This window comes from Quercus robur, chromosome 2, assembly GCF_932294415.1.
Source record: "Quercus robur chromosome 2, dhQueRobu3.1, whole genome shotgun sequence".
NCBI classification, from domain to species: Eukaryota; Viridiplantae; Streptophyta; class Magnoliopsida; order Fagales; family Fagaceae; genus Quercus; species Quercus robur.
Window position 1 is genome coordinate 67,239,083 of NC_065535.1, and position 12,719 is coordinate 67,251,801.

A 12,719-nucleotide genomic window follows, 5' to 3' on the forward strand; every position below is an offset into this window, starting at 1 on the left:
CTTGTTCTTGGGAGTATATCAAGCATAACAGGGTAGTGATTCGAGTGGCACCTAGTGAAATGCATAATTCTAGCATCCAAGTAGAGTAAGCACCAGCTAGGATTAACGAAAAATCTGTCTAGTCTTTCTTGAATAAGAGCATGGACTTCCCTTTTATTCGTCTAAGTGAATTGCGGACCCGTAAACCTAATGTCAATCATGTTGCAATTATTCAGACACTCCTTGAATAGCAAAAAACTATTAACCCCAATAGCTCTACCCCTAAACTTATCCTCAGCTGTAAGAGTTTCATTGAAATCACTCGCAAGAACCCACGACATATCATGAAGCTCTACGATTTTATTTAAATTATTCCATAAAATGCGCATTTCGGCCCTTCTAAGACTAGCATAAATTGCAGAAATTAACCAGCTAGAATTAGAATTCAATACCTTAACTACGGCGTGGATCTCTTGCTCGGTATTGGACAGTAGGTTAATCTCCACCTTGTCTGAATTCCAGAGCATCCAAAGTCCACTTGCATACCTGATAATGTCCGTGTGAATCACACCATCAAAAGGGAGTCGGTCAGTAATTTCTCTAGCCCTCTCACCACCAACTTTTGTTTCCATCAGGACTAGAATAGCTGAGTTGTGGATCCGAATCAATTCTCTAACATGACTTTGGAAGGTGGGCTTCAAAGCTCCCCTACAATTCCATATAATGACATTCATGAGAAAAAAACGTGTTGAAGGATGAGACGCTCGTCAAAAGGAGGCATCAACTTGACCACCTCCCTCAAAATCCATCCGAGCCAATTCAGTATCTCCATGGTTTGTCCCTCCCTAGAAACAGCGTCGGGTTGTGTTAAAGCACACTCATCTCCAATATCTGCGATAAAGCCTGAAGACTGAACATCTTTGTCAGTTGAACGACATGTACCCACCACGGTTGAACCATCATTATCGGCTGGAACGCATGTACCCACCATGGGTTCATCGCTTCCAACCAAGCTGGATCCACGAAAGCTAGATCGCCCTCCCTCATGCTTGTCTCGGTCCATGGAAAAATTATCTTCCATCGGAACTCTGTTAGGACGATTTCTGGAATCTCCACCACAATTCCCTCTAAACATAAAAGCCCACCTCTAGCGACGGCATGGTTGAGGATTGAAGCTCAGTCAGAGTTCTTGAATGTGGTTCACCCTTACTTCTCTGCTCTGGCATTCCATCACTCTTGATTTGAAACGATCTTTTCTGGTGAAGCTAGTTTACAAACTAATCTGGTGTGGAGAAGGCTTGGCAACTACTAGCTGCTCCTTGTAAAACTTCCTTATGTGCCCTAGCTCGTGTAAAGGCTTTCTTGCCTTTGACCGAAGCTCTAAGGCTAGGCTTACTAGACATTACTTCGGCCTCAACCCACCCTTTAGCGTTACCCACTTCAATCTTATATGGGCTTTGTTCCGTAGAAGCTGAGGCTTGAAGAGTATCAATACTACCTACACTGAAGGCAACATTTGCCATATGGGCTTCATTAATAGGCTTTTGAGGTGTGAGTTTCCTTTTAGCCTCCTTAGTAGGCCCCTCACTGAACTTAAACTTCCCCATAGCGTTATTGATTCTGGCCTCGTTAACAATCGGTACATGATAGTCTCATTATCTATGCTACAAACTACATCTCTTTCAATGTACAAAACCAAACAATCATTCATCCACTGAATGTAGAACAAATTATGGAGAAAATTTTAATTTTATTGGCATAAAAAAAACTGAGGGTGTTACCAATTTTTTTTTGGAAGGGTAGACAAATAAATTTTTTTAAATAATTATGTATATAAAAAAAAAAATTCAGGTCAGGGTGGTCCTAGGAGATGTATACGTGTATATCCTTCCATCTTGGTTAAGGTGGTAAATATCTCCACTCTGCAGGGGGAGTTGGGTTTAGGTTTTTTAAGTTTTGTCACTGTAGTTTAGGTTCCTTTTGCTTCTTAATTTTTTTTTCTCATAAGTTGGATTGATGCAAGAAGTATAATCTATGTAAGTTACTAAGTTGTTTTTTTTTTTTTTTTTTTTAAATGTTTTTCCAAATTTAATTTTTGAGTTTGAATTTGTTTTCTTTTTCAATTTTGGTCTTTAATGTTGTTGAGGATTTTATAGGATGTAATTTTGGTTCAATATAATCCCTTAAGTCCATTAAAAAGAGGCTCTAGGAATGGAATAATAAGATGGTTCTCCAAGCTTGGTGGTGATTCCAACTTCAAATACCCTTAAGGCTTCGTTTGAGAGTTCATAGGGGAATGAAATGGAATGATTATAAGGGAATGGAAAGAAATGGAATGGAATGTAATAGAATGAGATGTATTTAAGCAAGGGAATAGAATGAAATGGAATTGAATAACCTTATTTGGATATTTTAAAATAAATGAATGGAAAAGAATGAAAATGAATGGAATATAAGTAACCTTATTTGGAAGTAACATAAAGGGAAAAGAATGAAATTATTTTATGATAATATTACTGTGGGGACTACGGCCCAAAATAATGAGTTGGGCCTTGGGCTCGTCCGAGGAGGCAACGTGGCTCAGCGATCCAGGTTTTAAGCCTTATCACGAGAGGCAAAGAAAAAGGTCCGAGGAGGAATTCCTCCCCGGACACTGAAAATCCGGAGCAGAGATACATCCAAGCCACTAAAACCCATCCCCTAAATACGTGAAAAGGATGGAAACACTAAATATCTCAGCAAAAGCTGCTACCACCGCATTGAATACACTACAACTACCTTCCTGGCCGCATTAATGTGGAGAAGACTCCTAAACAGTGTTGCCTTGGCCACTGCAACTCACAAAGGATTGAAAGAGGTGTCTGATGGGATGGGTGCTCAAGTGGAGGCTTAGATGACCAACAAGTGTAAAGCCCAGATGGTAAGGAAGAGTCTATATAATGTATAGAAACCCCCATAAGAAAGGGGGATATAGAAAAAAGAGGTGAGAATATTGTGGCATGCAAAGTAACACTAATGTGCTAGTCTGTATGCATAAATTAGACTTTGAATCTCCTCAGACTGTGAGATTTTTCAACGTAATGGTTTTTGTTCTTGTCCATGTATACCTTTATCCCATGCAAACCTCTGTCTAACTTATCTAACCTTAGTTCTTAAACCCATACTCTACTAAATTCATTGTGTTGGGTTTTTTGGATCGAGACTTCACACGATTGGGGTTTGGGCTCCAAAAATTGTCCCCTTACAATTACTATTAGGCTCCTATTTTTAAAAAAAATGTTGAATATATAGGGGTATTTTGGGAGTTTTAGTAAAACATTCATTAAATCTAATTTCATTCCTCCTCATTCCTCCCAATTTCGGGAGGAATGAAAATTTAAAGTTTTAAGAGCCTAGAGAGGAATGAGTATTTCCTTCTACTTATTCCATTTCCTCCATTAAAACTCCCAAACAAGGAAATGAAAAGTCTATTTTCTCCATTAAAACTCCTAAAGAGGAGAGAAAAACATTTTAAAATTATTTTTTTCATTCCTTTCCAATCCCTCATTCCAAATGAGGGCTTAGGTAGATCTTAGGTGGTGAGATCTTTATTTAATGTGAATAAATGCCATACTGTGAAATCTTGATTTTTGGTGTAGTTTCAATTTGGTTTTAAGGATGTGAATAAATGCCCGAATGTGAAATCTTGATTTTTTGGTGTAGTTTCCAATTTGGTTTTAAGGAAACCAAAAAGGAAGAATATTATTAAATATTTTTTTAGGAGATGTTAATGGATTGATTTAAAAATTATTTTAAGAAATTTTATATGTAAAAAAGAAATTAATTTTTTTGACAATTATTTATATTTTTAATAAAAGTGGTGTCAAAATTTTTTTAAAATAATTTATTAACAACTGTCTACAGACATCCATTAATAAGACCTATTTTTTTAAAAAAATAACGAATAATACTTGTTAGGTGGGTAGTTAGGTAAGAAATCAAGGGCCATGGGCCGTCAAAAATCACAAGGTCGAAAAAACACCCCCCAAAAAAACAAAGAGAAAAAGAAAAAAACCTGGAAAACGACACCGCTTTATATACAAGTCCGACCAAACCCTTTTGAACAAACACGCAAAAAAAAAAACAATCAATTGCGTTCTTAAAACCGCGTTATGGTTTCGCAGGTACAAGGCAGCCTCTTTTGAATTTGGGAAAACGAAAGGAAAGTTAGTTTGAAATCAAAGTCACACGTTCTCGAATATTCGTTTAACGACAAAGAACATCAGACAGAAGAAGTGAAAAAACCTCCTCCGATCCCCTCACACTCCTCTGTTTCTCTCTCATCGCCGTACCGGGTTGCTGAATCCTGAAATGGGTGTAGCGGCGAAAATAGCACCGTCGATGCTATCATCGGACTTCGCCAATTTGGCTTCCGAGGCTAAGCGCATGCTCAGTCTAGGCGCCGATTGGCTCCACATGGACATCATGGTACTTTTACTACCATGTTTATCAATCAAACACGTATCACTATACTTTGAAATTTTGTTACTTTAACTGATTTCTAGTTTGCTTTTGCAGGATGGGTAGGTTTGGCTGCTTTTCTCATACCCTGTTATGCTTGCAATCGAATTCGCTTCATCCTACTTTTCGGTTTGGAATTGCGTTTCTTTTATTTTGATTATTTCTATTTTAAGGTACTGAATATGATGAGAGGATATAAATGTAGATAAGTTAGAAATAAGGATAAATGTATATTATATGATTCCCAATGTTCTGGACATTCATTTCAATTGTTGTTATAATCTCAACCAATAAAACTGGCTATATTCCAATGGATGGTTAGGATTTTTGTGTGTTACATAACCCCCCAAATGTATTAGATACCATAGAAGGACCTGAGGTGTTTGTTTTAGTTAGAGAGAGCTCAACTAGATTTTTTTCTTCTTCTTATAAATAGAAAAGAGTTTTCTTAAGTGCATGTGTCTTAAATATTGATACAATGATTCCAAAGTAGTCGATTTCCTTCGAAATGTTATTCTGTTTTCCAATGAGCTCAAGTTCAAATGGTGCCTCCACCCTTTGAAAGAGCAAAGTAGAGTTGTGTTCAAGACCCATCAAGTGTGTAAGTTGCCAATAATTTGTTAAAAAAATTTTAGTAATAAATTATTGGGTGTGCTTAAATAACTGTTTGTATGCAATACTCTTTTTGTAAAATAAAAGGTATGGTTATCATTTATCAATGAAAAAGAAGTGTCGACTTTGGTGGCTGTAATTGTGAATTATGTGAATGCTATATTGTAAATTGTAGGGAGAATGGGGGTTCTCTACATGCTGAAATCAAGAGGGTATTGGATTTTGAGAAAGACAGAGATGTAACATGGGATAGGATTGTGGCTCAGGGCATTAAGAAGTTCCTTTAGCAAAATTATGAGTTTAGGTCATTTTTGTTTTAAATTTTCAATAAACAGTGCGAATTTTGGGTGGGCACTTGGCCTTTTTTAACAGCAAAGGAGCTGTCTGGCCTGATTGAAGGAAGATAGTTCCAAGTGGTTTCACTTCCTGTCAATATGCATTTCTTGGATTTCAGTATTGTTAGTGCTAACTTGGGATTAAGGCTTTGTTGTAGTTATTGTAGTGCTAACTTGCACGGTTAAATCAAATTGCGCTAACTGGAAGTTGTTACAAATGATGATTGCATACTTGCTGATAAGACGCAAGAAATGATGTTTATTAATATTCTCTACTCATTTCCTATTTGGAACTGGTGAATTGCTCAACATTATTATTATTTAAGTTTTTTTTGCTCTTGCAGGCACTTCGTCCCAAATCTAACCATTGGTGCTCCAGTCATTGAAAGTTTGAGAAAACACACAACGTAAAACTTCTTTTAGCCTTCACTTTAAATCTTTTTAACATCAATTTTTCTTGGTTACTGGTTTACTAGTATAACTAGGTGAGGTGTGGATTTTCATTTGTTTCAGTGCCTATCTTGATTGCCACCTCATGGTCACAAATCCTCTTGATTATGTTGATCCTATGGGAAAAGCTGGTGCTTCTGGTTTTACATTTCATGTTGAGGTCTCCAAAGGTGGGTTTTAACGTCTGCCATGTTGTTGCCTTCCTCTCCCCCCCCCTCCCCCTGTGTCTTTTTCTATTTAGTTATTTTCTTTAAAGGAGTCTTATGGTACTTTTTGCAGAAAATTGGCAAGAACTAGTCCAGAAAATTAAGGCAAAGGGCATGAGGCCTGGGGTGGCATTAAAACCTGGGACGCCTATTGAAGAAGTTTATCCACTGGTATGCCTTCCTGTGATTTTCATGCTCTCAGATTGTGTAGCTGGATTTTATATTGTTTGGAATAATCTAAACACAACCAAATCCGACTTTACCTTAACCAAATGATATAAGGTTTCCTAGTATTCTGTCTATATTGAATATTAGTAACATATTTATTTAGAGGATTTTAAAATTGATAAAACGTTTAGAGTCTGTTTGGTAACTTTTTTTTCTCCTTATTTTCTGTTTTCAAAAACATTTTTCTATTTTTGAAACTAAAAAACTTGTCTGGCAACTCAAAATGGATAGAAAACAAAAAATGTTCTCAAAACTCAATTTGTGAAGGAAATTAAAAACATGCAAAATGTTGTTTTCAATTTCTAATTTTCAAAAGTCAATGAAAATACGCATTTAATTTAATGAATCTGTCTCATTTAATGAGTTAGCATTAGAGTTCAAATCTTAGTAACAACATATTTTAGTATTTTCTATTTGTTTTATTTGAAAAACTAATTTTTTAATTTCAACTAACCAAACATGTTTTTTATTTCAAAAATACAAGAAAATTGTTTTTTCTTTATATTCCCAAAAACAAGTTTTTGAAAATAGAAAACAAATATTGTTACCAAACATAACCTTAACTTTTTTTCCCTTAACCCACAGGTTGAAGGCGAATATCCTGTGGAAATGGTCCTTGTAATGACTGTAGAACCTGGATTTGGCGGACAAAAGTTCATGCCAGAGACTATGGAAAAGGTTCAGTTACATTTTTTAGTTCCTCTTGTGACTAGCATCTCTTGTTCATTCCCATGACTCTCTCTCTGGTTTTCTTTATCCAGGTTCGGGTGCTAAGAAAGAAGTACCCATCACTTGATATAGAGGTGAGTCAATCTCTTACTTTCGATTTATAACTTCTTGCTAGCAAATCGTGAATTTTTCATCTTCTTGGATTTATTGGTAATTTCTTGTTTCAGTTTACTGTTTTGTGGTAATGTTATTGTCATGTTGCATATTTTGTTGTCCATGTTGGGCTGTTAAGTAGCAGCATATTCATAAAATAAGTGTAGTTGAAATGAGAATGTTAAGATGAATAAGTGGAAATACACGAAAAGATAAGATTCGAAATGAATAAATTCGCTTAAAGATAAGGGTAGCTTGTAGCCCCTGCTAATGAATAGATGAGGGAGAGTCACTTAAGATGGTTCGGTCATGTTTAAAGGAGAGTGATTAATGCACCAGTAAGAAAGAGCGAGTTAATCCAAGTTGAGGGAATGAAAAAAGGTAGAGGAAGACCAAAAATCATATTAGTACAAGTAATAAAAAAGGACATGACAATTAAGGAAGTAACAAAGAGTATGACTATAGATAGAGTAGAATGGAGGAATAGAATACATATGGCTGATCCTAAATAACTTGTTGAGGATCCATAGCTGACTGTTGTGTATTGTGTTGTCTATTTGTTCAGCATAGCAACTAAATCCTGTTCTACTGAGGAATGTTGGGTAATGCTAGAAACTTTGAAATTTTATAATTTTGGGAGCATTTTTTGAAACTTTTATAGACATTCTGGTAGTACTGGACACATTATTTTCCTGTGGATTACATTTTTAAACAGTTTCCTAGATGTTATGTTTGGTTCATTCTTAAAAATGGTTTTAGCCTTCTATATGTTTCTCTAGATTTCACTCTGTAGCTGTCTTGCATTACTTGTGGGTTCCTTAGTGAATTTTAAATCTTTCATCTCCTTTTTTTCACATCTTTTTTTAATTGATTCCATCCCACCTCCTGTTTTCCATATATGTAAGTCACTTGGATTTAACCCCAAGGGGTTGGCTTAATGATTTTTCCTAAGGCCTCATGAGATCTATGCGGTTTTGGGTTCAAAACCTCTAGTCAACATTTTGAGGCTACCCAAGGGATTATTTGCTCAAATTACTTGTTTTGTGGGACGGGGAACTACACACATTTAGGGGAATGGTCAGGTACTTAGAGATCTCTGGACACCTTCATTACATTTTTTTTTTTTAAAACCCTTGGATTTTGGAAGATAAAAAATGGCTCTATCATAGGAAAAAGTATCTTATGAGATGGTCTCATGAAATCTCTCTCTTACGGTCACAGCATGTGTGGGTCCCACATACTCTGGAGAGTGGTCCCTTGAGACACCCTCTCCTATTATAGAAAAGCATCGGTCTCTGTGCATGTGGGAAGCGACAACTAATTGAAAAATATGCTTTATTTTGCAGGTTGATGGTGGTTTAGGGCCTTCGACCGTTGATGTGGCAGCTTCAGCAGGGGCAAACTGCATTGTTGCAGGAAGTTCAGTATTTGGAGCTTCTGAGCCAGGCCAAGTAATATCCCTCCTGAGGAAGAGTGTACAGGGAGCCCAGCAAAACAATTGACATGGTACAAACCAAATACATCATGATTGGATTGTATTAAACTTATTTACTGTGTACATTACTTATCTGTTTGATGAATTAAAATTGCAGGGCCTGTACTTTCTAAAGTGTAATAAGCGACACTTGCAAACATTTTGGAAATAAATTTATAGGACAATACCATTTATTTCATTTACAGCTTTTGTCTTCAGCCTTCAAGTACCATCACTCTAATAAATTGTTCTGGCACATGATGACTTTGTCACTGCTCAACTAAACGGGACTTCTGTAAAACAGATAATGAATCACTGGCTTTATGATTCCTTTGTACATCTTTAGCCTTGTTTTTTAGCTCCCATCTTATCCTGTTACGTATATGGATCCTACTCTAGCTAGCACCTGGCAGATATGGTTTACCTTAGTTAAGATGATTTCACTTGCTGGATGCTATCAAATGTATTTGCCTTCATGGCAAGCCATTTTCCCTTTACATTAGTATCTGCCTATATCTTGAAGAAATAGATACTAATCATTATCAGACGCATTTTTCCTTAGCTGTCTTGGATTCTGTCTCTAGTTCTTTGATGTGTTTAGTAGTATTGTCTTCCCGAATTGTAGTACCAGTTGGGCTTATGTTGCCTCTGTTTGCTCTAATCTCTGGGTTGTGCTTTGTCTTAAACGGTTAAACCTGTCGGGGTGTGCCATTTTGTTGTAACGCTATATCAATTTGGTTTGTTGGCTCAATTCAAAATTTCTGATTTACCCAAAAAATGAGTTATTTTGGAGTGACAAAAATAAGCTTAACATGTATCCCAATTATTTTGTTGAACTTCTCTCCCTAACGTGGACCCGACGCATGATATTGTCACTAGGCAAGATATTGTCACTTGCTATATATTATTCTGATTAGAATCTGCCAGATTATTTCCTTGTCACAGAAGGAACAAATTGCTAGATTATAAATGTCACTGTCTCATACAAATGAGGGAAAATTTAATTATTCGAATTGACATGTTTGTTTCCCCTATTATAGATTAGCTTTTGTTTGAATGCAACAGAAGCTTTATACAGGCTTTAGAGCACCTGGATGATTGACCTCATATGCACCCTTAAACATGAGTTTGCATTGTACCTTGTTTGCTGCTTCTTTCTTGACAGATTCATTCTTTAACATTCTCAATTTGTCAATAATTGAATAATCTTGCAAATTTTCGAAACTGGTGCAAATGTATCTTGGTTTAAGACAACTCTTACCCAATTTGTCTAATGTCTACTACAACAGCACGTTTTTTTTTTTCCTTCTCCTGAGGCATGACCTAGAACACTACGGTTTTAAAATCCCATTTTTTGAAGCGCAGAAACAGGATTATGTTCCACACCATGTCAATTTTTTCTTGAGCATATGCATAGGAATATGCGACCTACAAGATTGTGGCACATCACATGCATGGAAGTTTATAACTTCTTTAAATGGATGGATCTTGATCTGATGTTTCTTACCTGGATCTGTCCAAATCTCACTCTTTTTCCTTTCCTCTTTGAATATATGCTATTAGTTTAACACCAAATAATATATTCCTTTGCTTTGCTTCTGCCCCAAGTGTCGCATTGCCTTCGATGGATCACTGGATCTAGATGTTTTGAGAGGAATGAGGATTGGTCACATGGTACACTATTTCTAGTTTTCCATGCTTTGGCTCCAATCATAAGAGATTTTTTGGAGCATCCTCGACATGAGAAAAATATATTCATGTCTTAGCAAAGGCATGCTCCAAACTCCAAAAATAGTGTTTGTAAAAGTTAGAAAAAAAATGTCTGGTAACTAACATAGGTGGTTAACATGTGTTATCACGTGCATGTAATCCAAGATTCAAGACTTATTTTAAAGATAGATTCACAAGGGCAAAAATACCATTGATGCAAGATAGAGGAGGAATTAATGGTTACAACTTACAAGTGATGTGATAAGTCCCGTGGTAATGACATTATTTGAATTGTCTACTGTCTGTGGACTGTGGTACAAATCCTGCCTCACCCTTCCTATTATCTACTTATAAAAAAACAGAAATATTTTCCCTTTTGTCATTATTTTTATCCACTGAATTTTAATGGACTCATCTCATTCTTGGATTATTATCTTCCACTTTCGGTTCATTGGTACTGGATCCTAATGCTGGTTTCGTTTTCAGAAAAATGCTTTTACTTTCGGTCAAGGGATGCTACAAATTACAATCATTCTTTCTCCTCTTTGAGATTTCTTTTAGAGACTTGCATAAAGGAAAATATTTTAGTAATTTCCTTTAAGGGAGAGAATTTTTGGTACTTGTGCTATAGGGAAAGAAAAATTTAGTGAATCCTCCAATCTTTTGGCCAGAATGAACTAATGACTCCTAAAATGATGGTACCCACTTTCGTCAAACTTTCTGGTTTGCTTAAAAACTTAAAAGGCCACTGTTCTTCTATTTTAATATTTATTTGATTAATTACTGTTTTTTTATATACTAAAAATCAACTTAGAACTGTTACTTTTAGCACAAATCTCAAGGAATTTTTCTAATTGAAAGAGTCCCATGCCTTCTTTGTCACCTTTCTTATACATAATGTACTGGTTTCATGTATTAAACCCATAATTTTATAATTGTTGCAATCTAGTTATATTAGGTGGTAGTTGAAAGATATGATAGATAAAGGTAATCCCTTGGACGAATGACATGTGAATTGAAGTTGTGTTGTGTGGGTACAATTGACTGTAGCTGGTACTTTTAAAAGTTATTGGTGCTTGTCAACTTAGGATATTCATGGCCAGTGTGACCTATCAATCCCTAGCCTTTCTTTCATGCCCCAACTTTGCCATGCATTAGGTCTCTTCAACTGTGTATAGCCATTGTCCATATCTTTTCGCACTTATCTACATTTTCCAAAATCTACATCATATCTATCCATACTGCTTGACAAATCATCAATTCTTGCTTTCATCCTTTGCCTTTTGGGTTAAAAAAAGAAAAAAAAAATAAAAAGTCTAGAACCACGTCCTTTTGTGCCACAACTTTGTTACAATTCTGATGTAGCACACTGTGAGTGGTGAAGAAAAAATAGTGAATTCAAGTAAAAGTAATATAAAACCAATCACAATCTGTGACATAAGATAGTTGTGAAAAAAGAATGTGATAAAGAGTGTTGAGCATAAAGTTACTATTTCTTGTACATGACATCTATAGGAGCATAAAATTGTATGTACGTGAAAGCACTATGCCCTCATATGATTGGACCTTAGAATACAACTGACATATGTTCTCTCATGCTCATATTGTCTGAGAGGAATCGATTGCCCCATGAATGCGAGAAATTATTCTTTACAGCACATCTCTCTCACATAAGCGTGAATTTTATGTGCGAAAACTTATATGTGAAGTCAGTCTTTATATAAGTAGTCGGTATAATACATTGGATATACTTAATAATTTCATGGTAAATAGAACAGAGTTGTCATGGATTATTTTTCTGACTTGTGCATAAGCTCTTTCATAAGATGAAGGGATTCTGGTCATGGAATCATGAGTTGCATGGACAACTAGACCGAGTTATTTATAAGGAATGTGAGAATGATGTAGGCAGATCTGAAGCTCTTACTGTTATCTGCAATATCCTGAACGAGGGTACTTTCTTTGATCTTCTAAAGGTACAATGGCGCACTAAATCTGAAAGTTGAAATTGTGGTGGTTAGAAGCATCATCGAGGTGGATTCTTACTTTCTGCATTTATTAAAAAAAAGAAAAGAAAGTGCCCATTTTACTTGTTCCTATTATGTCTAAATCAGGCAAAATGTTTGTCATATGCCAAATGAATGGTATCTGTAAACAGATAAGGTTTATATACCAAATTACTGTGGTTTTACCATTCCATGCCCACATGAGAGCCATAAAATATAAACAAAATTTTGGAAATCTACTTGGAACTCTAGAATCTAGATTACCACAGTTTGCTTAGACTCCTAACCAGCATGAAGTTAGTTCTTACTAGACAAATACTTTAAATAAAAATGCATGTATGTGAACACAACTTTTGTGCCTCAACCTTAACATGTGTGATTGTGACTCATGGAAAAA

General features: G+C 35.8%; 1 protein-coding gene across 1 annotated transcript; it reads left to right on the top strand.

The window, feature by feature from the left end:
- The first annotated feature begins 4,080 nt into the window (after positions 1-4,080).
- LOC126714634 (ribulose-phosphate 3-epimerase, cytoplasmic isoform) lies at positions 4,081-8,945 on the top strand. The gene is made up of 8 exons (XM_050414863.1): positions 4,081-4,446; positions 4,537-4,541; positions 5,771-5,833; positions 5,940-6,046; positions 6,156-6,253; positions 6,896-6,988; positions 7,072-7,113; positions 8,479-8,945. Exons 1-8 carry the CDS (start codon positions 4,330-4,332, stop codon positions 8,632-8,634), a joined length of 681 nt encoding a protein of 226 aa, XP_050270820.1. The 5' UTR covers positions 4,081-4,329; the 3' UTR covers positions 8,635-8,945.
- Positions 8,946-12,719: the final 3,774 nt, after the last annotated feature.

Excerpts from the sequence above, each read along its gene's own strand:
- LOC126714634 (XM_050414863.1), top strand. The coding sequence starts at position 4,330 with ATGGGTGTAGCGGCGAAAATAGCACCGTCGATGCTATCATCGGACTTC. Across the intron at positions 6,254-6,895 it reads TTGAAGAAGTTTATCCACTG|GTTGAAGGCGAATATCCTGT; the intron begins GTATGCCTTCCT and ends CTTAACCCACAG. Across the intron at positions 6,989-7,071 it reads TGCCAGAGACTATGGAAAAG|GTTCGGGTGCTAAGAAAGAA; the intron begins GTTCAGTTACAT and ends TTCTTTATCCAG.